This window comes from Lepidochelys kempii, chromosome 7, assembly GCF_965140265.1.
Source record: "Lepidochelys kempii isolate rLepKem1 chromosome 7, rLepKem1.hap2, whole genome shotgun sequence".
NCBI lineage: Eukaryota > Metazoa > Chordata > Testudines > Cheloniidae > Lepidochelys > Lepidochelys kempii.
Genome location: NC_133262.1, coordinates 85,527,559 through 85,555,346, shown reverse-complemented (window position 1 = coordinate 85,555,346; position 27,788 = coordinate 85,527,559). Strand labels below are relative to the sequence as shown.

At 47.9% G+C, this 27,788-nt stretch overlaps 1 protein-coding gene across 1 annotated transcript in view; it reads left to right on the top strand.

Annotated features, from left to right (window-relative positions):
• Positions 1-26,480, top strand: part of SPOCK2 (SPARC (osteonectin), cwcv and kazal like domains proteoglycan 2) — a 65,149-nt gene extending 38,669 nt beyond the window's left edge. The window contains exons 5-11 of the mRNA XM_073353609.1: positions 857-971; positions 2,088-2,202; positions 3,502-3,621; positions 18,016-18,234; positions 19,405-19,467; positions 20,062-20,199; positions 21,580-26,480. Coding sequence (XP_073209710.1) covers positions 857-971; positions 2,088-2,202; positions 3,502-3,621; positions 18,016-18,234; positions 19,405-19,467; positions 20,062-20,199; positions 21,580-21,716 — 907 coding nt within the window. The 3' untranslated portion in view covers positions 21,717-26,480. The remainder of the gene's footprint in view (positions 1-856; positions 972-2,087; positions 2,203-3,501; positions 3,622-18,015; positions 18,235-19,404; positions 19,468-20,061; positions 20,200-21,579) is intronic.
• Positions 26,481-27,788: the final 1,308 nt, after the last annotated feature.

The following is a 27,788-nucleotide window of genomic DNA, read 5'->3' as shown; positions in this document are numbered from 1 at the left end:
GGATAGTCCATCCTCATTATTTTGTCCACCAATAGGCCTAATTTCTTACACCAATTTTAGTTCACTGATTTCTGGTCGTCTTCTCCTTATTTACCAGTGATAATCTTAACACAGCCCTTAAGTGGTATCAGTAAATCCTTTCCTGTTTAAATTAATGAAGTCTTTCCAGCTCCTTCTTACATCTTTTCTTAAACATTTTATATAACTGGTCACTGTGACAATTTATGAACTTGCACTCACTTTTTACAGTTGAGCTTCCAATTAGGTAAAGTTGTAGGCCTAGTTATCTCAGTGGCCCTCAATGGAGAAAGCCCTGCCTCACATGTACTTTGGGGTGGTGGTTTGTTCCAGTTCCAGCAGTCAGAACTACATTAACGGGACACTGATTACCACCAGGCCCCTCAGGCAGACTGGCCCTGCCTGAGCCCATTGCCATTGCACCCTACAATGTTGGTGTCTCCCCCATTTGTTTTTCTGTGGCCTTTAAGAATCGCCTTGTTCTCTCTGCTCTTGTACCACCTGCCTTCCCTAGCAGTCTTGAGACCCAGGTAAGACAATCAATTCCAGTATCACTTGGGCTTCGGTTCTAAATCTGTTGCTTCAAAGATCACTTCTCCCCCACGCTTCCTCCCCTCTCTCTCCCCAGTTTGACAGGTGGGTGAACAGCTGCCTGCAGGCCTGCAAAGTGAGAACAATTGACCACAGAATAATAAGAATAACGGATTTCTTTGGGGAACCAAAGAGCAGAAGCCTTGAGCAAGTTCTGTTGGGAAGCGAGGAGGTGTGGGAGAACCTACCTAGCACCTATCCATCTCTCTGTGTGTGTCTCTCTCTCTCCCTGCCCCCCTTTGGATAGAATCAAGCAGCCTGCCCTGAAACACCATGGAAACAAAGAAAGCTTTTGCAAACCATGTTACATGACCCAGCTCGCATCTGTCTGCGGCACTGATGGACACACTTACAGCTCTGTGGTGAGTGGGGTGGAAAAGGCTCATATACGGATAAGGAGCGTGGGTGTCAAAGGGTTGGCTGTGGGGAGCGGCTGTGCTTCATGGCTTCCAGTGAAGAGCCAGCTATAGTAGTGCGGCTCAGGTCTGCATTGGTGTTCACAGCTATATCTGCGACAGTTCCCTAGCCACACTCCCTGGCTTTGGTACGGAGGCACAGGAACGACTGAGGAGTTTGGCTCAGTTGTCCATGAGGGGAGTACCAGGCGGGGTGATGTGAGCTCATGCTGGGGACGTGGTATCACTCAGTGCTGGATTCTGCATGGTGGTGTGGTGGTAACATTAGCAGTGGGTATACTGTGCATTGTGTACAGTACATCAAAGCTTTACAGGGCAGCATGGCCCAGTAGTGAATCACAGCTCGTTTGGGAAAGCTGTGCTGACCTCATTTTGTTGCCTGTAGATCTGGTAACTAGGAGATGGGAGTCTCTATCAGTTAAGCCTTTATCCTCCGCTTTCAGAGCTGCCAGAAAAGTGCATGCACTTCCTCACAGATTTCTAAGTGGGTATAGCCTACACCCTGATTTAGCAGGGCTGCAAGAAACCCACCTTACTCAGGGAGCTCAGTACCAAGAGCCTGCTAGTTAGAGTGGGGATGAAATAACAGAAAGCAAGGTTGATTGGAATGCTCTGGCCTGTATGGTTCTGCATAGACAATATTGCTGATTGGGTAGAAGGTGGTCCCTGCAGAGACCTCTTCTGCTCCTGGACTTGGGCTTGCTTGAAAAGGTTACACAAAAGTCAACGCAAGATTAGTGGAATGGACTGACTCTATTAATGGAGCCTTGCTTTTTGGAACAAGCCCTGGGGAGTGTGGAAACATAAAACTCAGAAGACCACATTTCTATAGGGCCCCTGCTTAGTTATGCATATTCTGGAGGTGGTGGGTCGGCTCCCTGCTCTCACACCTGTAACCTGGTGGGGCTTTGCACTCAGGTGGGATCATGCTTGTTACCCAGGGGATTGATTGGCGTTTCCTTTGTCATCCAAGAATCAAACATGGTTTGGGTGGTGTGAGCTGCAGAGTACTCAGAACGGGATCATGCGTATTACACTGACTCTTCCTGCTCCTTCTCTCAGTGTAAACTGGAGCAGCAAGCCTGCCTGACCAGCAAGCAGCTGGCAGTGAAGTGTGAGGGCCAGTGCCCCTGCCCGACCGAGCATGGCCCCACCTCAACCACAGATGTCAAACAAGGTAAGAGAGAGGCTGCTATCTAGTTTGTTTTATTCCCCATGGACATAAAATAAATAAGCAAAGTGCGTGTCCTGTGATGGGGAGGACAGGACACAAAACATAGTGTGCCAGCAGAGCTGGTCTTGGGCTCGTGGACTAGGTCAGTGAGATAGTTCCTTACCCTCCATCTCCCAAACAAAATACGTGAGAGAGCCCATCTCCTGCTGCGGGAGAAGTGGAGCCTAGCTGCTTCTGCTAGAGTCAGTGTGCATAATTTGAAATGTTTTCCAGGGACAATTCTGTAAAGCAGAAGGCAGTTCAGTAGCCACTAAGACTCCTCAGCCATTGGGCTTTGTGTACCATATTACTTCTGCACGTCAGTACCTTGGACGCTAAATAAATAATCAATAGTGATAAGAGAGGAGAAGGCAAATGGAGGGTCAGCTCCAATGAATGGCAAAACTTCCTTTGACTACAGTGGGAGCTGTCTTGGCTCTAAAGGCAGAGCCTGTAGTAGTGAGAGGGAGTCTAACAGACACAGAAGGGAGAGCAAGAGGTGAAGGCACAAAGCAGGAAGAAGGAGAAAAGAATAGAAATCAAAGGAGTTACAAGAGAGAATGAGAGAGGAGAAAAGATGAGTGCATGAGGGACAGTACGGACAGGAGTCCAGTGAGATGGACGATGTTGTAACAATATGGAAGTGCCAGCAGACACATTCAGGCAGCATACTGTTTCCTGGAGCGAACTGTTGGGAAGAGATACCTCCTGGGGATCTGTCTGAGAAGCCAGGAGGTCGAAGAAGCCAAGTTGTAAGCAGCTCCAGTAGAGCTAGAGTTTGTTCATTAACCCTGCGTCAGAGTGATCTCTTATATGACAGAAGATCTAGGCGCAACTAAGCATAGAACAGCTGTGGAGAAAAGGAGCCGAGAGAGAGAGAGAAGTCATCCAAGGACAGGCTAAGTGCCCAGCCCAGAAACCTGGGGAAGGTGTGAGGGTGGTGGAGCCAGCGAAGATTGGGAGAGTGTTGGTTGTTGTGGGGGTCACTAGCTGGAGGAGTGCATTCGTTAGGGGAGACCTTTTGGGACTGCCTACCCATCTTTCTCCTTTTACTTCTCTTCACCCTAGAGACTATGACAACAGGCCTCCTTTATCACCATCCCCAGAAATGGTGGGTACCTCTGTTTCCATGCTCCCAAAGCCATGTTTGGGCCCCATGCTAGGTAACTACCCTAGCTATCCAGTAATGGCATCCATTTCCATCCTCCCAGCCCTTGCTGGCGGTTGGGATGCTTGTTTAATAGTTTGCCATTTAATTTCCAGAGACTTGTACCGGGCAGGACTTAGCAGACCTGGGGGACCGTCTGCGGGACTGGTTCCAGCTCCTACATGAGAATTCCAAGCAGAACAGTTCTGGAAACCCAGGGGCCAATCCAGTGAATGGTACGGAAACTGCAGATCTGTCATTTATGGACACACTAACCCCCTCCCTCATGCTGGTTGTGATGAAACAGGAACAAAGGTCGGCAGAGTGATGGAGACTCTGCTCAGTGCAGTCAGGTCTGGTGCATGCATTTCAGTTTGCTAACTTCAGTGTCCATTAGTTCCATTCTTGGTGCCTCTGTGGCAGAGTGGGCTGAAATGCAGACCATGATTAATATGGTGTAGGATTTCTCATATTGGGGCACTGCAGTTGAACCTTTGCCCCTTATCCAATATGGATAGCCACTATCCTACCATATAACTACTAAGCATCCAGACACCTGCTTCTCTTGCCTCTTGTCACTAGTTTAATGGTGACACAGGCATATCTTTAATACAGTATCACCCTATCTCAAAAAGAACGCAGCAGAAAAAGGAAGGTCCAGCGAAAGGCCATATAAATAATTACTTTTCTCCCCATAAAGGGGAGGGAAGTATGTAGATTGAGATGATTTCCTTTAGAGAAGGCAGATAAAGAGGCTGTTGTTAGAGGTATATAATAACAAACAGTAAATGTGGTATAAAGAAGGTGAATCAGGTGCTACTATTTATTCATGTGTTCAGCTACGTATATGGCCCCCATTCATGCACTATCTGAGCACCTCAGTCTGTGATATATTTCTCCTCGCAACACCTTTATGAAATAGGTGAGTGCTATTAACCCTGTTTTACAGATGGGGATTGAGGCACAGAAAGCCTAATGACTTGCCCATGGTCACACAGGAAGTCTGTGGCAGAACTGGGAGTTGAACCCTGTTAGAGAGCTTATTCCTTCACTCTCCCACTTCCCTGGTCCTTCTCACATGAACAGAGAGCAACAATACCCGAAGTCCGAAGGTGCAAACAATTCGATGTTTATTGGGGTGAACTTCCAGCAAGCTTAAATACAAGTTCCTTTTCCTTATTTCTGAATCCCAACTTACTTCCTGTTTGCCCCTAATTTATACAGTAATATTCTTAGCTATACCTTAACCAATCATTCTACTAAAATTTAACTAACCAATCCTAACATTGTAACATGATTATGTAACCAATTATATCCCACCACCTTAATTAGTTTACACCCAGCAAAATTAATTATACAGCAGACAGGAACAATCACAGAATCAGACAGTGATTATACAGACAAACAATAGCAAAGTGGGAACTATAATGGCAAGACAATACAGACTAACACGGCTGTTACTCTGAAACCTGTCAGTATTGATAAGTGAGTTCTTGCCAGACAGGATGCTATCAAACTAAGTTTTCTTTTACATTTTCTAGTCACTTCCCTTTCTCTGGTGCTGATAGGCACTATCAGGACAGGATTGTATTCCTAACAGCCCAATAGCACCTTCTTTCCATGTGACTACTTTGGAATGTGAGGATGTGACCGGTCGCTTCCCAGCTTATGGCTGCCTCTGTCGCTTAGCCAAAGGCCTTAGCCTAAGAACAGGGCCCCAGACTGTCACAGTAAGAGAAGGACCTTACACTGGCAGACAGTGATTTTGATTCTTTCTTTTATACCTCTAACTAGCCAAGTGATAAAAATACGCCTAAATTCTTAAAGTACAGGCCTTTACAGACAGGCCTGAATATCTATATCCTAACACTCCACCCCTTTTTTTCTTTTTCTTTTGGGATCCTCCTGCCCAGGTATCCCTGGAAAAGCATAGGACATATGGTGACACATTTCCTGATAGGGCCAGGCATCAAGGTGGAAGGTGTCTGCTCCATCTGTCCCACTGCCCCTTGTGTAGTACCATGCCCTGCACCTTCTCTTGTACGGGCATACTACACCTATTCCAATTAGTGTTCCAGACTTCCCAGTATAGTGGGCCCGAGAAGGTTGGGTCCGGGTTGTCTAGTACACATAGGTGGGGGGGGGGGCTTACTACATTACTTATAGGTTATAATTAGTGGCTGTTCTCTAGGGGGTTGTGCCCCCCTTGATCGTTTCCATATGCAATGTAACACACATATAGTTAACAATACACTAGCTGCTATGATAATCCACAGCAACACCGAGCGTCCTGACCACTGCAGTATGGTCCAACATCCTGGCCACCACCAAAAACACTGCTTCTCCTCCTTTGATAAGGTTAAAATTTTGTCAGCGCCATCCTGTAGTATGTATTGTAAGTGTGAACAACTGTTGGTGCTTGCAGCAAGTTGCTCTTGTAATCTTTGTGTACTTTTGTCCATATTGTGTGTCTATTGAATATCCACAGTGAAATTTGGTATCGTCCAAACCAATTCAACTACTTGGTACGGCATGGGGTAGTAGGTGCTGCTTTGATTGTTTACAACGATGAAGTCCACTGATCCATTGGTGCACCATAGTCCAGGTGGCAGTGTATAGAAGTTTATAATTTTGGTCATATACTGGAAGGATTTTGCCTCCTAGTGTTATGTTGCAGGATTGCATACATTCCCAACAGAATACACCGTACCCCATATACATTACCCCTAAATGCCCCCCCTTTGCAATAGGCCATTGATCCTGCTCCTCCATAGTCATAGGAGAGGGGCACATCCATATTCCTCCTCTGGATATACAACTGCTTAATGTGATGACAGTCCAATTTACACCATTCCAGCCCCCCCACCTATTCCCTAGTGGCTCCCAACGTGCTCCCCCTTCCCTACTAACTCCCATAGGGTTCAAGGGAACCACCTTATTTGCATTTCCTTCCCATGGTATCATAGTAACAGTTACACAAGAACTGTCCCCACAGGTCGGGGATGTTATTTTCCAGGTAGATGAGTATGTTTTTGCAATTGTGGATAGATATGGGCTAGCCTCCTGATTTAATACTGAAGGCCATTGTTCTGACCAAGCATCTCTCATAATATCCATTAACATTATTAACTGAGCATTTTGAATACCTACGCACACTTCTCCCCATGTTAGTCTTCTGAAGCCATCCTCTACCCATGTCAACAGGTCCCCTGCCCAATGAGTTAACTGCAAGTTTACCTCTACTGCTGTCCTCCACCCTGTGGCAACTGCTGATAGTTGCTGTGCCATTAATTCATTAATTTGTTGTTGAAATTTCACATTTTGGCTTACTAATTGTTTGGTTACCCACTCGTTCCCCAGATTCCATGTACCCAGCATAGTGTTCCCCGCTGCCCACAATCCCCTTTTCCGACGACAATTCCAGGTGTGTCCCCTCACCCATGCATTGAATTGTTGTTTCAATCCTTTTATGTACATACTACAATTAGGATGGATTTGGTCCACCCACCATTCCTTGGGGCGTCCCACCCCTGGAATAGAGTGAAAGGACACGTTAAAAAGTGCTGGCTGCACCTGCTCCCACAATGGCTCCCATACATTTGCTCGTCGGGGAATATTCTTGGCTCCAGGCTGTGGCCACTTTAAATTTGGATTCTTCCAACTTGGCATCCATATCACCTGTAGGGTTACATTCTGTAAAATGGTTAACTCATCATACACCTAGGGTCCCAAAGGGGATTTTACGCCTAATGTAATATGTACATAACAATCACACCTTCGGGGATTATCTTCCATGGAAGTACCATTGTGGTTACATATGGTAACATCACACCCTAAATGTGAGGCCCTATTTTCCCAAGAGGGTTCATTTGCTCCAGGAGACCAGAGGGTTATATTCTTTGGACCCTCTGTAACAAACCACATAGCTGGGTAACTGTGTTTTCCACTATCGTTAATCATGGCAGCACCCAGGGATTACCATGCGATATTTCCTGATAAATTTGATATTCTCCACATGGTTGGGATTCCCCCATCTAATCCATAAACCAACACTGCCAAATTCCTGTTGGAGTATTAGTGGTACATCTTTCTAGGGGGAGATTCTCATAGTCTTCATTAGCTTTATTACCACAGGTTGCATGTGTAGCCGTCCATGTGTTTCCTCCTTTTGACACTTCACATAGTGGGATCTGAATAGAATTTGTAAATGTGACAATTGTGATTAGCACTAGTAATTGTTCCATCCAGGGCCAGGGAATTTTCATCCTTTTCTCCTTTTTGAATTAACCTGTAATACACACATAACAAAATTTACACGTCCCCTTTCCCAGTCCCCTGTTTGTACCTTTTTATTTGTGTGCAGTGGACCCACTCCCGTCCTCCATTCTCTGTACCCAGTAATAGCAGACTGGGCCCTAATTGGTCAAGGACAAGATAGGGGCCCTTCCATTTAGGAGCTGGGAATGGATGGTGTTGACCTGGAATCTTGTACATCACTAGATCTCCCACCATGGGTAGATTACGCTCCCCAGGCAGGTCATACCATGCTTTAACTCTTGCTGCTCCTTGCTCGTCTCGCCAGGCCACCGCCTGCTGTACTTGTTTTACATGGTCAATTAAAGTTAAAATCCATTCTTGTGTTAAGCCATGTGTAGTGACTTCCCCAGGTACTGCGGTAAGTAGATTTTCCCACCGTTCCATAGGCCTTCCCATGAGAGCTTCATATGGAGAAAATCCTGTGCCCTTTGAGTCTCGGGCCCTTATTCTCATTAAGACAAAGGGCAGTAACTGTGACCAGTTTTTTCCTCCGACTTCCACTCCCTTTCTTAGCTCACTTTTAACGGTGCGGTTCATGCGTTCCCCCTGCCCCGCAGCCTGGGGGTGGTCAGCAATATGGAACAACTGTGTGATTCCAGTGAGGGCTGATAGCTCCCCTAACAGATCTGACTGAAAAGCAGCTCCTTGGTCTGAGTCAATCACCTTTGGAACCCCCCAGCGAGTGAATACCTCATTTACCAGTATTGCAGCAGTTACCCGGGCAGTTTGATACTTTGTGGGGAAAGCTTCCACCCACCGGCTGAAAGCATCCACTACCACCAACATGAATCGGTTTTTCCTGTGATCTGGTGGTAGGGGTCCTGTGTAATCAATTTGTATTCTTTCCCATGGTCCCCTTGGGGCTTGTCTCATTAATTCTCCCCTTAGCACCTTGTGAGGTGGGCTGTGCCTGGCACAGTCCAAACAACGTTCCAGATGTGATTTTAAATCAGCTGCCATTCCTGGCCACCAGCACAACCTTTTTAAAGTTCCCAGTGCCTCCTCAAACCCGGGGTGTCCCCCTGCCAAGCTCCCATGCACCCAGCTTAAGAAAGCCGTCTGACTTCCCTGAGGGCACAACATTACCGGTCCCTCAGTTGTTAAGACACACCAAATCCCTTCCATTAGTTCCACCTTTGGCACATGCCTGTCCCCAAGTTTCATGATGCCTTCCAGTCCTGGGTCAGATTCCTGTAACTCTCGAATTCGCCCTCCCCAATCTGTATCCACCCCGCTTCTTGTTAACACTGTGACAGGCACTCTCTCTTCTGGCTCCCAGGGCCATGGGGGTGCCTCTGTTGCAGCCCGCTTGGCCTCTACATCGGCCAGATTATTCCCTTTGCTTAGGGGTCCTGTTTTCTTGTGTGCCTTTACCTTTACCACATTGATCCGTGTAAAACAGTGACTCAGCTCCTCCACTCGCTTCCACCAGGTAGCATGCTTGATTGTGGAGCCATCTGTTGCCCTGAAATGATTATCTGCCCACCATCTCAGCATTAATGTGGCACCACGAAATACATAATCTGAATCTACCACCACCCAACATTCTGCCTCAAATTTGGGATCCACTTCATTTAAAGCTGTTAGCAAGGCTGCCAGTTCTGCCTCCTGAGCTGACTTCGCTTCTAGTGAGAAACCAATGGTGCTGACTGACTCATTGCCTCTGATTCCCACAACAGCTAAGCCTGCAGTTTTCCGTCCCCCTTGATACATACAACTTCCATCCAAAAACCATACCAGTGTCCCCTCCTTTACCTGATTGGGGTTAGCCGCCCGAAACACCTGATGTTGGGTTTTACCTGGGCTGGCTTCACATTGGTGTGGGGTGCCAGCCAGATGTAATCCAGCTACCCAGACTATGGGTTCCTTTAACACCTCTGCTTTAATGTTTTCTGCCTGTAGAACCAGCAACCATTTAGCAATACGCTGCCCACTCACTTGTCCCTGTAAGATAGTGTGCATGTTTAACAGCCACAGGGGGTCATGATGAGATCGGACTATGACTTTCTGCATTCCCATAAGGTATTTAAATTTCCCTACCCCCCAGTAGGAGCACAACAGCACCTTTTCACACCACCCATACTTCAATTCCACAGCACTCAAAAGTCGAGAGGCAAAGGCCACAGGTCGGTCCTTTGCTCCATACTCCTGTGTTAATGCACAACCAATGGTAGTGTCTGATACCAAAGGATACAGATAAAAGAATTTCTCCCCATCTGGGGAGGCCAGCACTGGCCAGGTTTTCCTTTAGCACTCTCACTGCCTCAGTACACTCTTCTGACCACTCCCAAGTTGAGGCTCGGGTTAGGTCAAATAGAGGCTGGGCTATTTCTGCATAATTGGCCACAAAATCCCTGCAAAATCCAGTTAGACCCAGAAAACTTTGCAAGCTTTTAACATCCGTAGGCAGTGGCAGGGACTGGATCAGTTGCACCCGTCCCTTATCGATTTCCCTTCCCATCTGAGACACTTCCACTCCTAAGTAGGTCACTCTTGTCTGTCCCATCTGAGCCTTTTTCCCATTGACCTTCAATCCTGCTCTTGCCAAAGCTTGCAGGACCTGCTCGGTTAGTTCCCTGTCTTCTTCCTCTGTCCCTGACATTAGCAACAGGTCGTCTACATATTGTATGCACCTTGCTGAATCCACCCCCTCCAGAGCCTGTCTCATGTATCTGTGAAAAATTGCAGGGGAGTCCCTATATTCCTGGGGTAGGACTGTCCAGCAGAACTGTCTGCCCTCCCATGTGAAAGCAGTTTTATACTGACATGAGGTAGCTAGTGGCAGAGACTAAAACCCATTAGCTATGTCCAAAACAGTGAAAATTCGGAATTGGGGTCCAATACGGGCCAACATTTCAGGGTATGCTGCCACCACTGAGGCTGGTGAATTGGCCAGAGCATTTAGTGCCCTGTAATCCACAGTAAGACGCCAGGTACCGTTTGGCTTCTTCACGGGCCACACAGCAGCATTACAAGGGGATGCAACTGCCCGAATCAGTCCCCTCTGTTCCAACTCCCCAGTAGTTGCCCCCACCTCTGCCAATGCCTCCCGAGGAATAGGGTACTGTTTCTGTGGGGGAGGGTCCCCTCCGTCCATCAGTACCTCCATGCGGCCCCTACCACAATCCAGGTTATCCTTCGCCCACACAGGGATGTGTTCCCACCCAGCCGGGGGTGGTGGGAGGGCATGTGCCGCCTTAATGGTCATAGTGGCTATCCCCATGGGAATGGTATAGCCCTGACCGTCCTGCGTTTGCCCCAGTAAACACACCCAATTGGCTAAATCCAGTACAAGTCCCAGTTTGTGTAAATCTCCTGCCCCCAACAGATTAAGCATATCATTACAACCCCACATAATCTCCCCTTCCCCCCAGATTCCTTTGATTTGTCCCCGCCTCAGGGTTAACTGTGTCTCCCCTCCTGTTGCCCCTACAATTGTCACAGTCCCTTCTGAGGGTCTCCCCTGCCGCCATGTGGTTAAACTGATGGCTGCTCCAGTGTCTATCAAAAAATCCCTCATGGGACTCCCTTCAATTGCCCCCTGGAGCGTAGGGCGACCAGACGCATCCCGTCCTAAATTGAGAACATGGACAGGACACCTCCCAGGGCACCCCTAAGTTGCAGCACCCACCTCTGTCCCTCCCACTGGTTCATGAGGGGACCGGGGGTCCTGGCACCGAACGCATTCCTGTCTCCATGCAAAATTGTGTGTCTGGCATTTCAGGCAGTCCCAGTCCCTTGGCCTCCGGGACCACTTTCCCCCTGATCTGGTAAGATCGTGGGTAGTCAGTTTAGCCTGCAGTCTCTGGATCCGTTGCTCTATAGCTGCCCGCTCGTCCCTGACTAGCCCCCCAAAGCCACGAACTCTCCCTCTACCTCCTCCTCTCCAGGCTGACCCACTCCTTTCCACCTTGTATTGATCCCCCGCAGTAATAGCATGGACTGGCTCTTCCCCCTGATGCATCTGCGTCCACACATCTGCCTGTTCCAGAAACTGGGGTAGCTGATTGGGAGCAAGTTCAGGGTGCTGCAACCTTAAATGCCCCACGAACTGCGGATTGCTCAGCTCCAACCATTTCTCCAGCAATTCCACACCCCTACCCTGCTCCATACCCCCACCAGGTCCCGGTGCCCCTGCCTGTGGCAGCACCCATGGACCATCCAGGGGATCCACCCAGCACCGTGCCCAGGCCTGTATGCGATTAAGTGTATCCCGCCCTGTTTCCCCAGGGATTCGCTTCATCTTATTCATCCCTGCAGTACGAGAGTACACCCCAAACAAGTGTTTTGCCACCTGTCCGGGGATTAGAAATGGGTGTGCCACTCCTGCCACATCGATTCCCAAGGTACCTCGTCCCAAAAGACTACGCCATAAGATCACCTGGTCCTCACGAGTTAGACCCTCCATCTCCCTGCCCACCTCCACTAGCCAGAGCACAAACTGATCCCAATCATTCCGGGGTACCTTTCCCAAGCGGCCCAGTACTGCCTCCCGGTCCTTCAGGGACAAGGGGCGGATTTCTGCCTGTTCTACTACTTGTGGGGCATGGTCCCCCCACCCTGCAACCGGGGCCACTATTCCTGCCTCCTGCAGTTCCTCCCGGGTAGCCTCTCTCGCAGGGGCTGTAACTGTGGATCGCCGGCTTACAACATCCAACGGCAGTGGTGGGTACAGTGTTTTTTCAGGGTAGGGTGGTGGAGATGTCTCCTTCAGTTCCATTAGTGGGGCGGATGGTTTGGGGTCCCTAAGTCCATTGCCCCCATGTTTACAATGATACAATTCCTCCTCTAAGTCTCCTACTCTCCCCAGCAGTTCATCCCTCTCTCTCCGGATTGCCTCACAAGACTCCTCTGTCCGTGCAGCAGCCCGTGCCTTCAAATCTGCTACCTCTACTGCTAACACAGATTTTTCTGTTAAAATCCGTTGCTGATCCACAATCCCCTCCAAATCCTTAATGTGTTGGAGGAGATCAGCTTCCCTTTTTACCCAGTATGCCATCCCAGCACACAAACCTTGTAATACCATTCCCTTTTTCCTACACTCCTTTCCCTTGGGGTCTCCCAAAACCTCTCCCATCTCCTTCTCAATCTCATCCCAGGTGAGCCCCTGCACCTGGTATGGGCCCTGATTCTTCCTTATCCATTTGTTCAAAAAATCCGTTACCCCAGCTTGCCAGAACCCGCAACTACCATCATGAGAGTTCGCCATACCCCCTCCAAGCAGCTGCGTGGACTGTTGGGGAGGGGGACTTACAGGCTGCCACTCACCTATCCAATGTGATGTATCCAAGTCCCAGCACCAAGATGTTAGAGAGCTTATTCCTTCACTCTCCCACTTCCCTGGTCCTTCTCACATGAACAGAGAGCAACAATACCCGAAGTCCGAAGGTGCAAACAATTCGATGTTTATTGGGGTGAACTTCCAGCAAGCTTAAATACAAGTTCCTTTTCCTTATTTCCGAATCCCAACTTACTTCCTGTTTGCCCCTAATTTATACAGTAATATTCTTAGCTATACCTTAACCAATCATTCTACTAAAATTTAACTAACCAATCCTAACATATTGTAACATGATTATGTAACCAATTATATCCCACCACCTTAATTAGTTTACACCCAGCAAAATTAATTATACAGCAGACAGGAACAATCACAGAATCAGACAGAGATTATACAGACAAACAATAGCAAAGTGGGAACTATAATGGCAAGACAATACAGAAGTGAGGATTTCACATCCCAGTATTGATAAGTGAGTTCTTGCCAGACAGGATGCTATCAAACTAAGTTTTCTTTTACATTTTCTAGGCACTTCCCTTTCTCTGGAGCTGATAGGCACTATCAGGACAGGATTGTATTCCTAACAGCCCAATAGCACCTTCTTTCCATGTGACTACTTTGGAATGTGAGGATGTGACCGGTCGCTTCCCAGTTTATGGCTGCCTCTGTCGCTTAGCCAAAGGCCTTAGCCTAAGAACAGGGCCCCAGACTGTCACAGTAAGAGAAGGACCTTACATTGGCAGACAGTGATTTTGATTCTTTCTTTTATACCTCTAACTAGCCAAGTGATAAAAATACGCCTAAATTCTTAAAGTACAGGCCTTTACAGACAGGCCTGAATATCTATATCCTAACAAACCCCACTCTCAGACTAGACCCATTCCCCTCCACTTTTTGACCTTTCTCATAATTCAAGAACAAGGAGGCCTTCAATTAAATGAGGAGGCAGCAAATTTAAAACTGATAAAAATACATCCTTTTTTACACAACACCTAATTAATCTGTGGAACTCACTGCCACAATGTATTTTGAAGAGAAGAACTTAGTAGGACTCAAACAAGGAATAGACATTGAGCTATGTAATCAGAATTTCCTCCATGGTTTCATTACAGACAGAACAAGGAGTAATGGTCTCAAATTGCTGTGGGGGAGGTTTAGGTTGGATATTAGGAAAAACTTTTTCACTAGGAGGGTGGTGAAGCACTGGAATGGGTTACCTAGGGAGGTGGTGGAATCGCCTTCCTTAGAGGTGTTTAAGGTCAGACTTGACAAAGCCCTGTCTGGGATGATTTAGTTGGGGATTGGTCCTGCTTTGAGCAGGGGGTTGGACTAGATGACCTCCTGAGGTCCTTTCCAACCCTGATATTCTATGATTAGCCAGGATAAAAATATATAAGGGACATTAACCATCCTGCTTCGGGGCTTAAACCAGTCACTCTGTGGCATGCATGCACTAGGCTTTTTTGCCCCAAATCTCCCACCATTGCTTCCACCAGTCCAGCTCTCCTGGTTACAGTGACAGCGGGAGTACTAGTGACAATGGGACTCCAGGCGGCCCCAGTGTTTGAAGCATCCCATGGTCTAACCTTGCTTCTAACACATCTACATGGCCCAGTGCTTCGATGCCTGTGTCTGCCAGCAACTTGTCTATGCCAGTGCTGACAACAGTGGAGCTGCATCAGGGCTACAGTCACAGTGGGTGAATTCCCCGATGCTGCCAGTGGTGACATGGGGCCAGATTCCTAGCTGGTGTAAATCAGTGTAGTACCGTTGGCTTCAACAGAGCTATTCCAATTTACATCAGCTGAGGAGCTGGGCCAAGGCTTGTGTATTGGATCTCCATTCCTCTATTCCTAAATTGGGTCTAATGCAAATGATGTGGTGTCTCCTCCCCAAAGGGAGCATAGATTATTGGACTGGAAGAGCAAAATTACCAGTGGCCTGCCACTGAGAAGGGGATGAGATCTGGGGCAGGCCTGGCCCATGTGTGCTGGCTGACGTGTCTAAAAGGCTTTCGGGTGGGCTGTGGAAGTCCTGTGCTGCAAGACGCACTCACTGACAACAGTGTTCTGAGTTTCCAGTGGATCGTTCCATTCAGGGCAGCTGTCTGACATGCCACGTATGTCCCTCAGCATGAGACATATTTGACATGCTGGGTACCTTTTTCACAACCTATGCTCTTAATCTAGATCAGCCGAGCTCAAATTAGACCTACTGATGTCATGTGCATTTTGGTGAGGGGCCTGCGTGACAGAGGTGGCAGGCAGGGCTTGTGGTAGATGTCAGTGTCCTGGGGGCAGATGGGGAAACAGGGCACAGTGAGGTGCAGTAACAGGGCTGCTTTCCCTGACATGAGCCTCGTAGCTGATAGCCCAGAGGCTACAGATGTGCCACGCTAAGATGGGAGATTGCAGGCTGCTGATGAAACCCACAGGGCTGAGACGTATCCAGCAGGGAGGGTTGGGTGAATGAGTTCCAGTGCAAGATGCATAGAGGTGTGTGTGTGGCTTGATTCTCCACTGTGCCCATGCTCTGCTTAGGTACAGTGGAGAGAGAGTCTATCAGGGAGCCAATTGCAGCTCCCTAATTTTCAGTTGCTTTGCACCAGCATTAGTTAAAGCTGCAGGGGGTAGGATCCCTCAGGGGCCTTCCACCTATGGAGAACTGGACAAAATGGATCCTAACTCCTCTACTCCCCTTCCCTACCTGACACTCTTCTCCTTCCCCTTACACTGGGGCAGAGGTTTCCAGTGCAAGAGACATGGTGGAGCTTACTGCTCTAGCTTTATTCTGGTGGAGAGTCCCCCTACACACATCCGGGGGAATCTCCAACTGTTTTACATTCGCTTTTCACCACGTAGTGAACTTGGTGGCAGAGAATCTGCCTTATAATCTCAGGGGGAGAGAATGTTGTCCCAGGATAAGGACAATGTGTTATGTAAATACCAAGATGAAGCTGGTGCATTTTCAGATAGGACCCATACCTTGTTGTTGGACAACCTTGTGCTGTGACCTTACGAGACCTACCGCTGTAAGCGGGGTTGGATCAGGACAGAATTTGGCAGGGAAAACTCCATAGAACATCTAGGTGCTACAGAAAGTGGGGCTGATATCCTTCCTTTTGAGTCAATGCAGGACCAGTGTTCTAGCCCGGGGCTAGTTGGACAGCGGGTTCCTTGTGTGGCTGTTTTTAAGATCTCAAAGCAGGTTCCTGACCACATGTGGTTATTAAAGATCCTTTTTGTAGGAATAGGCATGTCAGTGCAGGAGTCCCAGTCAGATTCCAGCCTGGATAATTTCATTCTGCCTATCTGAACTCCCTTTAGTTTCAGTGGGAACTGAAATCCTTGAAATCCTAGGCTGAACTGTTGGGTAGTACTGCTGTGCTTTGCTAAACAGCTCCCATATTCCACTCTGAAGGCAGCCGCATCTCGGCAGTGAATGAAATGATGATATAAATCTCCTGTGACAATGTTCTGTTGAAATGTCTTTATGATTCCAGTGATGCGTGGTGATCAGACCATTTTATCTGATGGATTTTGGTGCAGTGGAGTAAATCTTACTGCATGTGCCATTATTAACCTGCTGCATTCTGGTTGGCTTTGAGACTATCCCAGTGGCATGTTATGGCCAATCCTAGGGCCTGCTATGCAGGTAAAAAGATGATAGTTTTTAATGCATACAGAGCTTTTCTGAGTGGCTGAAAGTGTCCACTGTGTAACTTTTAGGAGTGAATAAAGGTTGGTCGTGCAGAAACCTGGCTGGTTGGGGTTGTAGCCGTTATTGTGGTAGATACGCACTGGTCAGGCAGAATAATGAGAGAGGTCTTTGCATGGCCAGTCAGCTCTGTCAACTGCTGTGAGCACAAGTAAGGCAAACACTTCAGTGTGACTATTAAACCGGAGTCCCACCCTGTCCCCATAGTGGGGTCTGGTTGGTCCCGAAGCACATGTGGAGTGTGAAGTGAGCTCAGTCAGGAGGAATCTGGTTAGTTTAAATGCCAGTGAACAAAAATCTCTGAGCTGATTGCTCCCTGGGGGGAATTTGTTTGATGAAATCAGCAGTAGGAGCTGTGTTTGAGGCAGACTCTTCTCTGCCACTCCCTCCTGTGAGCTTTCCCCCCTCAGCTCTGATTATCAGAGCCATGGGCTATGTTTGTTTTCTCCAGCTGCTAGGAAGTCCTTCGAGAGCCAAACTGGCAGCTGCTTTGTACCCTCTGTGAATAGGGAAAGGGAAGCGGGGTTTGAAGAGTGTTGCCCAGAGACTCAGCCTAACAATCCTCTGTGCTGTGCGGATCTGTGTGTAGCTGGCAGGGATTACAGTTCACAACAGGGCAGGACTCATCGGGTGAAGCACTCACTCAGACTCCCCACTGCTGCAGTGCTCAACTTTTATGCCCTGTGATCCTCCCTGTAGTTCTTCCTGACCTCCTTCACCCTGTATAAATTTGTCCTGCAGCAGAGATCCATTCCATCCCAATGTCATGGTTCCTTAGGCCACATCAGCATTATGGCCTCATGTCATGGCACTGTCACAATGTCAGGGCATTTCACCAGCCCTCAAAAGGAAGCATTCATGACAAAATTGGCCTGGCCTCTGAAAATAAAGGGTGTGTAGCAGCCTGTTTGCCCCAGTCTGGCACCTCATGCCAGCTCGCCATTCACTCTGACACACAAAGGACACAGCAAGGGGTGCTGTTCTTGGGTGAGAAGCAGTAGATGCACTTCAGCTGATAACGCCTAAATGATTTTGCAGACTATCTGACAAGGAAAGCCGCTATCCCAGGACAGTCCCCAGTCTTCATTTTTCTCCCTTTTATTTTCTGTCCTGAATCCCGTGGTTATGCACACAATTCAGCCGGTGAGTTTGACCATTGCCAACAACCCACCATTCCAGGAGACACTGCCATCTGACAGTACCTGTGTGCATGGTGGTGGTGTGGGTGAGGGGATAAAGGCACTTTTGATTTGACTCATTCCTCTCTCTCTGCTGTTCCCTGTCTTTCTCCTGCACTCCCTCGGTTTGCTCACAGTACTAGACAAGAGCCTGGTGGCCAGTTGCAAGGATTCCATTGGCTGGATGTTTTCCAAGCTAGACACAAACAATGACCTTTTCCTGGACCAGACAGAGCTCGCAGCAATCAACCTAGACAAGTATGAGATTTGCATCCGGCCCTTCTTCAACTCCTGTGACACCTATAAGGATGGCCACGTCTCCACCGCCGAATGGTGCTTCTGCTTCTGGAGAGAAAGTGCGTCGTCACCAGATTTCCTTTAGAGAGAGCGCTGTTTTGTATGGGCTTCTCAGTCAGCAATTCTATATGGCTATCGAATAGTCAGTAACCTCACCAAATGTCTGCCTGCTTCTGTAAAGCCCCAGCAGGTTTGGCTTTCTTAAAAAGTCAGATTACAGAAACCCCCTCCTACTGTGTCCCATTGCAGCAGAAAAGGTCACCTGGGGTGCCTCTGCTGTCAGGTCCCAGGACAAAAATCTCTAGCGTATTTTCAGAAAAGGCTCCTACCTTTCTTACTGTCTTCCTCACTTCCTCTGACAGTTCACCAGAGCCAGGCTGTGGTCACATTCAGGGCCCTGTTCAAACAGGCTATTAACTGAATTTCAGGATGGCAGCATGCAGTGATTCCCAGGCAGTGATGGTAGCCATTGCTCTAGCATTTGTCTTTTGACCACTTTCTGGTCAAAAAGCAGGGAGGCAGCCAGATGTCAGACAAGGGGCTACAGTAATATATATACTGCTATAAATAAATATAAAGGGCAGTAAAGAGCAGAATGCACTTAGAAAACAGTCACCCCACCTAACATTTCCATTGAAGTCCAATATGAGGACAGCCCTGCATTATACAATGTACTGGTTGAGGCACTGATGATGAATGGATAGCTCAGTGGTTTGAGTATTGGTCTGCTAAACCCAGAGTTGTAAGTTCAATCTTTGAGGGGGCCATTTAGGGATCTGGGGTAAAAATTGGAGATTGGTCCTGCTTTGAGCAGGGGGTTGGACTAGATGACCTGAGGTCCCTTCCAACCCTGATATTCTATGATTCTATGAATGGGAAGATCTTGACAGAAGAGCCACTGTTTCAGACTGTGTCATTCTAACAGGGAGTGAGACCAAGAGGAAGTTAACTAAGAACCTGACTGTGTCCAAGGCTCTCGATTCCACTAGCCGGGGGCAGGGGGGAAGGCTCCCTGATCAGCATATAAAGGAAGCTGGGAGGAGTGGGGTTGGATGAGGACAGAGATTGAGCAAACCTGGTTCTTCTGACCAATTTAAGGCGATCCTCACCCCCTGTTCACCACCAATCCCCTGGCCACCTCTTAAGGAGGAGTTCTCCCTAAATAGAAACAGGCATGTATGCTGAGATGCCCACTTAGCTCTAAGAGTTGTTTGCTTTGGGTATTACAGAGCCCCCCTGTCTTGTGGAGCTGGAGAGGATCCAGATCCAAGAAGCAGCAAAAAAGAAACCTGGTGAGTCATGAGCCATGTGAACTTCCCATTAACGATGGATGGGATGGACTTCTCTCCCCTTGTAGCAGGATCTAGTCCTGGCACAGCTTCTGGCCTCTGGGCTTGACATTGCTAACAATCTTGGTTAATCATGGTTGTGAAGTTCTCTCGCCCTTCACATTCCTTCTGAGCGGAGTTGATATCTGCCTCTGCCCTTTCACCTCCCTATAGTTGAGCTGTGACCCATCTCAGAATACCAGTATGATATTTCTCACTGTGATGCATGAGGTGTTACTCTGAGTTAGTGCTGGACTCATCTGAGACCTTGTTACAAGATGTATGCAGCTGTGACATTCTTACTTCATGAGTTCGTCCCCTGAACTTCTGATAAATGCAGTCTGTGACCTTCCCCTTTGTGCATGCTCCTGGTATTTCACCTTCTTGTGAGGCAGCGTCCACTGCAGGTTGCTGGATTTCTGAGATGTTTGTTCAGTAACTCTTTTTAGAACAGCTGATTGCATCTCCGTGTTTCAAATGCAGCAGTAGCTTTTATACTGTACATTTCCTGTTCTCACACTGGACCCAATTTTGGAGACGCCTGTCATTTTCCCCCAGGTGTTTTCATTCCAAGCTGTGATGAGGATGGGTACTACAGGAAGATGCAGTGTGACCAGAGCAGTGGGGAGTGCTGGTGTGTTGACCAGCTTGGCCTGGAGCTGACAGGAACACGGATACGTGGAAACCCGGACTGTGGTAAGGACACTGGAGGGAGGAGAGGGAAGTATTCATGTCCTCCTGACTTGGCAATGAATGAGCATTGCATCACAGAGGAGCAGCTCTGGCTGTGCTGTTGCTTCAAGAAGAGGCAAGTGACTATCACAGGAGGCATGTAGAGCAAGCATGCCTGCAAAGCCTGCACCCAAAGGGTCACCAAAGCCTGTGCCTGCATGTTAAGGACTCAGGAAATTTGGATTCAGATTCATAGATCTTTAAGGCCACAAAGGCCCATTGTGATCACCTAGCCTGGCCTGCATAACACAGGCCATAGGGCCTCCTCCATTGATTCCTGCATTGAGTCCAATAGATGTGAGATTAAGTCATAGCAAGTGAAAACAAACCTCATCCTAGCCCAGAGGTGGGCAAAGTACGGCCTGGGGCCACATCCGGCCCGCAGGACCATCCTGCCCGGCCCTTGAGCTCCTGGCCACGGAGGCGAGCCCCTGGCCCCTCCCTTGCTGTCCCGTCTCCCCCGCAGCCTCAGCTCGCCGTGCCACCAGTGCTCTGGGCGGTGGGTCTGTGAGCTCCTGCCGGGCAGCGCAGCAGCATAGCTGGCTCCAGCCGGGCAGCGTGACTGCCAGTCCTGCTGCTCTGAGTGGCATGGTAAGGGGGCGGGGGAGTTGGATAAGGGGCAGGGAGCAGGGGAGTGGTTGGATGGGGCGGAGGTTCGGGCGGGGGCTGGACGGGGAACAGGGGGGGTTGGATAGGCGTGGGAGTCCCGGGGGCCCTGTCAGGGGGTGGGGGTGTGGATAGGGGTTGGGGCAGTCGGGACAGGGAGCCGGGGGGTTGGATAGGGCGGGGGATTCTGAGGGGGCAGTCAGGGGGCAGGAAGTGGGAGGGGGTAGACGGGGTGGGGGCCAGGCTGTTTTGGGAGGCACAGTCTTCCCTAGCCAGCCCTCTGTACAGTTTTGGAACCGCAATGTGGCCCTCAGGCCAAAAAGTTTGCCCACCCCTGTCCTAGTCCCTAATGGATGTTCATTTACATTGTAAAACCATTACCCACTTTGGCACAGTTTGCCCTGACTAGAGGATGGTGCTTGAGGAGTACCTCAGATTGGGATAGCAAGGATGTGGTAAGGACAAAGGTACACTGGGAGACCTGTGTCAAGGCCTGGGGCTGGGATAGAAGGGCCACTGCTGGGGAAGAATGGTTGCATTGTTAGAACTGGGCAGGGCTGAGTTTGCACACCCTCCTCTGTGAGTATGTCTACACTGTCATTGCAGGCAACTTGAGTAGACATCCCCAAGCTAGTTTTAATCTAGTTGGCTCCTTCTCTCAGCCTACAGCAGTGTTGTGAGGTACGCTGGGCTCCCAGCGAAGTGATTTCCCTAACTCGCACTGTCGTCTTGTTGTAGATGACATAGTTGGGTTCTCAGGGGATTTTGGGAGTGGCGTTGGATGGGAAGATGAGGAAGAGAAAGAGACTGAGGAAGCTGGAGAAGAGGCTGAAGAAGAGGAGGGAGAGGCAGACGACGGAGGCTACATATGGTAGAAGCAGAGAAGAGCACAGTTTGGTCGGGATGCTGGCAGCAAGGCGTGACAGCAGTCAAACTCGAAGGAGATGAGCAGCTTAATGAGATGATCAGGAAACACAGTTGAATGTAACTTGCTATAGTAGAAAAAGTGTGTGTGCGCATATATGTGTGTGTGGATGCTTGGAGTGCTATTTACAATGCCCCAGGGACACCCTGCATTCTCCCAATATAGCTGAAAGCACCACTGTAGCAAAGCAAAAGTAAAAAGCAGTCTGCAGTATTGATTCAGTTGGGGGTTTTTGTTCCACTTTTAGGTCTGTATTGATAAATATTTCAGCTCATGGGCACCCCTCCCCCCCCAGTGTGCACATGCTCACACATACCAATACCCACATGCATATTCACAGCCATGTTAACCACTGAGTAAAAAAACCCACCAGTAATTAACACCTTGGTATATGAATCTGGCTGCTGAGCTAGCTCACCACTGACTTTAGCACCACATGCAGACACCTCAGAAAATCACAGGAGCGTTTCCCAGTCTGCATTGTAGCACATGCACTGCCATGAATGACAGGCTATGTTAGTGTGCAGTCCTTCACTTGCCTAAAGTTTAGGTGAAGAATTGTATGGCCATGGTCCAAATGCAGGGCTGTACCCAGTGTGGGTGAGATCCAATTGTCCTTGGGCCTGTTTGAGATTCCTGTTTCTTGGGGGAAATTAACCTATGAGGATATTGCATCTTGCTGTTGAAAGCAATGCTCTCGTGGTAGGTCAGTGACTGTTTAGGCACCTGTGGCTGGCTCAGCTACCTTAAAACCAAAAGGGGTATTGAAGTTTTTTGCCAGATTGATTGTGAATTAATTCTGCATCTTCTAGTGGCACAGAAAAGAGGATCAGGCACTTAGTCTTGCAGACCATTTTCATCATGGGGCAAAGTTTTGATCAATGATTTTAATAACCTTTTTGACCTTGCATTATGAAAAAACAAACTGCATTGTCAGACTCATTACAATAAGAGCCCAAGAAAACCTGTTCTGTACCCACTTTCTTCCCATCCATCCGCTGTTGTCCAGTGCCAGCTTCTGGCAGTCAGAGGTTTAGGGATACTCAAGAGCATGGGGTGTATCCCTGACCATCTTGGCTAAGAGCCACTGATGATCTTGGAGAAAGCGTACCTTGCAGCTGGTACAGGCGGGACAAGCCATGAACTAACAGGATCAGATAGGCACATGCTGTCCTATGAAAACCCAAAAGCTTGGCTGGAACCTGACTCAGATTGGTAGTGCCCAAAAGCTGTCGCTATATGATACCCATTAGTGGGGCCAGGTGAAATGTATTGGTGGTGTCAGTCCATTTATTAGGGATTGTGGGGGAGGGGAAGAGGAAGGTTCAATGACAATGGGTGATCACGTAGACTGCAGCTTTGTTTTGTCCATTGATTAGAATTTTGTGTGTGTGTAAGCGAGATGTCCTGTGGGCTTCAGAATACTCCTTACAGTGTTCTACTCTTTGCAAAGCTGGGAGCTGCTTAGACCAGTAGAACTGGCTATAAGGCTGCCCATTTAGCTTCTTGAAACCATTGTGTAATTCCAGCCACAATTTCCATTATCAGTCCCAGAAAGCCTCCATGTAGCAGATGATGAGATGAGGGACTAGTGACAACATAGCTCCAGGTCGCATCTTTCCCTGTTCGTGGGAGTATTCTGCCACCTTCACCCTGTCAGAAAAGGGGAAACAAAGTCTGAAAGGTCAGTTTTTTTGTAAGATGTAGAGCACTTTCCTTCCCCTCTAGGAGACAAGGCATTTATTGAATATGAACAATGCATGTACCAGTGTTTTTTGTCATTGCTCTCTCTGGAAAGCACCTACGGTTTCCTTCTGTTCAGTTTGTGTGTCCATCGGGGTTGGGCTGAGGTATTTTTGGTCACTTTTGAATGTTCTGTTAGTCACTGGACGATTGAGAAGCTCTGATGAGCTGGAAAAGTCAATGCTATGGGTTTTACTACAGAAGAACCAGCTCCCCAAGAACTCATATTTAAAGGCAGGAAGTCTAGGTTAGTGAGGCATAGGAAGCAACTTGGTGAGGAGCATGGGGACACAGTGCAACAGAAGATGAAGACAGATGTGAAAATGACATTCCTTCAGAGAAAGAAAAGACATCTCCCCACTTGCGGAACAGCCACCAACCCCCTATCTTCAGTGCAGCCTCCATGACCGTAAACTGGGTGTCTGCTCTTGGCTTAAGAAGGTTGGTTCGCGCACGCACACGGGCTTAATCCTATTCCCATTACGTCAATGTAAGATTTGCCACTGACTTAACTGGAAGCTGGATTTGACCAAGCTATGTTAATTTCAGTTTGATGGAATGGCCCCCAGCCATCAGATGCTAATATTGTAAGTGAGGCCCTGTTGGCATATGGGTGTGTGACTTGAAAGCCTGTGCATGTGTGCACAGTGTAAACATGTGTCCCAGTACAGAGAGAGAGAGTGTGGGTGTGTGGTAAAATAGTGATAGCCAGCTTGGCTTACATTGGGCATTCCAGATCTTATGTGACATTAAGTCTAAAAGGCTGAACCGGAAGCTCAATGTGCTACAGTCCGAGTAAACCCAAATAATATGCTTGCAATGATACCACATCAGAGAACACTGTTATGTAGCCAGCTGTGATAATAAACGCACCTTGCTGTGTGGAACGCTTTACGTTCCTTTCTGCCCAATCTCTCTCTAATAAATACAGACCGCTTATCCCCCTTATTCAGCTATTTCTCCTGATCTTCTGAGGAAAGACTAATTGACCATGACTGATGAGGGGACACTGTAGTTGAATGTGCCACTCCCGAAGGGGATGACCTTCTCAGTCAGTGCGCTACTTGAAATGTTCTGTTTTTCTTAGAGTTTGTGTTTAGTATTGGATTTCTTCCACCATGAGCATCACCTCACAAACCATAACACATGCTTGACCTTTCATTCCTAAAAGCTCATTATTACATCCCACCCGTTGTCATTGCCTTTTGGGGCAGTTCCAGTCTCTTTTGTTTGCTTTATGCCTGCTTATCTCTGGTACTGGAGTTGCTTCCAGTTGTGCACATTTAATAACCTGTAAATATGTTTTTGAATCAAAGGAGCAATTTTCTAATCCCGAAGCACTCTAGCTATGTGGAGCCCCCTTCTTCCCCTGAGACAGTGGGGCTTGCCGCTGAGTTTAGGGCTAGTTATTAAGGCATTGGAGTCCTTCGGTCTCAACCAGGCTCAAGGCTGCACTGGTTGTGCTAGGATTCAGTTCAGCAGTGAAAGACTCCACTGGAGGTGTTTGCCTCTGCTAACAAGGCCTATATTGCTGCAGAGGTCAGCTCCTCCTTTAGCTGCAGAAGCCAAAATATAAACAAAGGAACAAACACACAAATCATCTGCAGCCTTTTGCTTTCCAGAGCTCTACCTCCCTGCCAACACGCACACAAGGTAGTTTAACAACAGGAATACCCTCCCTACTCTAATTTTTCCTGGTTGTAAATACGACACCTATGTGCTGGGATTCTTGTTTGTTTAATTGACACCACCACCATTCCCATAGGAATCAGCTGCGATATCACCACCATCTTCTTAGCAAGCAGCTCGGCCATCGTACCTGCCCACATCATAAGCAGTTGTGCTAGCACAATGTGTCATTGGCAGGAGGGGAGTTAGGAGAGGAAATGTCTAGCTACACTTGTTTTGTTAAAGTTTTTTTTTTCTTAAGAGTGAACTAAGCCATTGCAATATCTATGACTGGCCTTCTGACCCGGTGGCTAGTGATCTTCACTGCTGTGCAGAAGACCTAGCTTCCATTCCTGGTTCTCAGCCCCAGAGATGGCAGGAGCTAGGAGGGCACTGGAAGCACCAGACTCAGACTCAGAGCAGCAGAGGAAGCGCCTTGCATTGCACAGTAGCACACACCCCCTGCCCCTGGAAAAGTAGGAGTGGGGCAGCTGGACATGGAAAGGAGTCTTAGCCTTCTGGTCAAGGTGAACAGAATGAGAGGTGGGATCCAGGAAGATGCAAAGTGGGCAGATGGAATCCTAAGGCATGTAGAGGGCACTGTCTCAGCTGTAGGCTTTTCAAGTGTGGCTGATCATTCTCTGTGTTTTTGCATTCAAGCTTCCTGTGGCTCTTTCCCATACACTTCTCTTTTACTATGGAACTACCCTGACTCTACAAAATCTAGCGCCATGGCTTTAAACCTTTTATCCACCTCTTTCTCTCTTCTCCTCCAAACTGGCAATTAGCTCACTGGTAATCGAGAGCTATGTATATTAAAACCACTAATAGATAAGTATTTTGAAGGTGTTCAAAACATGTTCATTTTGTTTTTAATTATATGCTTAATGAAAGAAACTAACAAAGTTCAGAGAGGAGCAACAGCGTGTAGCCTGAAACATATTAAAATGTCTTATGTGCAATAACTTTGAACTTAGAGTTAAGAATCGTGTTCAAGTGCTTGGATTTCAGTTTGTATATTTAAGTGCTGAAATTGTATCTCTCAGTAATTTTAGATGTTAATCCAAACCAAGTGTTAGAATGTATGTGTGCATTTGATGGGCACTAGCGTGCCAAACATTTCAGTTCTTAGGGCCTCCCTTTTCCCAGCTGTTACACTCCTGTCCTGCTTCACAAGGCCGCCAGGGAAAGCTGTTTCACATTGTCTATCTCTGCCTACTACTTAACCTAAGGAAACAAGTACACACACCAAGAAATAAAATATGTTATTTTTAAAAAAATTAATAAAAATTTATAAACACTCTTTTCCCCCCCGCAGTGCTGTCATCTTCTCTATTTTAAAAGACTCGGGCTGGAGTGTGAATTCAAAATGGCAGCTGACACCCAGCAGGGGAGACTCAAGTTATCCATCTGCTGCAGAGGTAGCATGCTGAGCTCCAGGGGAGGGGAGGGAAGCGTCTTAAGTTGCACCTGGCCAGGCGGTTGCCAGACAGCTCTTGCAAGAGTTGGGACAATTGACAATCGTGTACCTCTCAGCCAAGAAGGTGTTGGCCAAAGTCCTGAAAGCATATGCTACAAAATTAGGGACAATCCTGTAGAGCTTCCAAAAAGAAGGGGAAGAATCCTTCAGGTTAAAAAATGGCTACATTAGGGCTCTTTCTCATCAGCATCTTACCCCAATTTGCAGAAACTATCCCAATCCTTCACCTACCATGCCTTCTGTGTTGCTTTCCTACGACTTCCAAAGGGAGACCATGAAGAACATGCCATAGATGGAGAGTTAGAGAACCTCATGGGGTCTAGCTTCTTGCCATGAAGCTTCATGTCCTACTCACTGTGTGGTGTTGATCCGAGGAGCCATAGAGAGGATTTTTTTCCTCCTTTCCTGTATGTTCTGAACTTCAATATGCGTTCTAGGCTTGTTTCCAGACGCTGACATGGACAGGCTAGTTTATAGAGGTACTATAAAACACCTACGCTGGCATGTCTGAGAAACTTGCCTCTGATATTCTGCATTCCAGTTTCATGGCTGTGCTGTCAAGAAGTGGAAAAACTGGCCCATTTTTCAAAAAGTAGCTCTTCTACAGGTTGATGCTTCCCTCTCTCCCACTCCCTCCCCCCCCCCCAAATCACACTGTCTGGCAACTGAGTGACAAACGATTCCTCATAGCCAGTTCCCATGAGCAGGTCTAAAGTAAAGGAAATGTCTTGTCCCTGTTCACCCACTGATTGCATTAAGGTTTAACAGCCATTTATCCAGTTCAGTTGCAAGTTCAGCCTTCAGCGCACAACAGAAATCTAGTGTAACACCTTGTCAATGTAATACATTGTCAAAGACTTGGCTCTTGCGCCATCTTGAAACTGTTTTGCGATCATGGGGATTGTTCACTCTCTCCCCCTTTAGCTGTGAACTATGTGGCCCACATAGGCAAGAGACAGAGTAAGCGTCTTCTGAAAGCTGCATGCCCCTAAAGGGTCTCTGTCCATACACCATATGCTTCTAAAAGGGAGACAGAAAGGCGTCTGCTGAGAGGGAGTGTTATGGAATGAATACTGGCTTCATTTACACTCCTAAACCTGTGCCACACAGGGGACATCATCGTGTACCCTA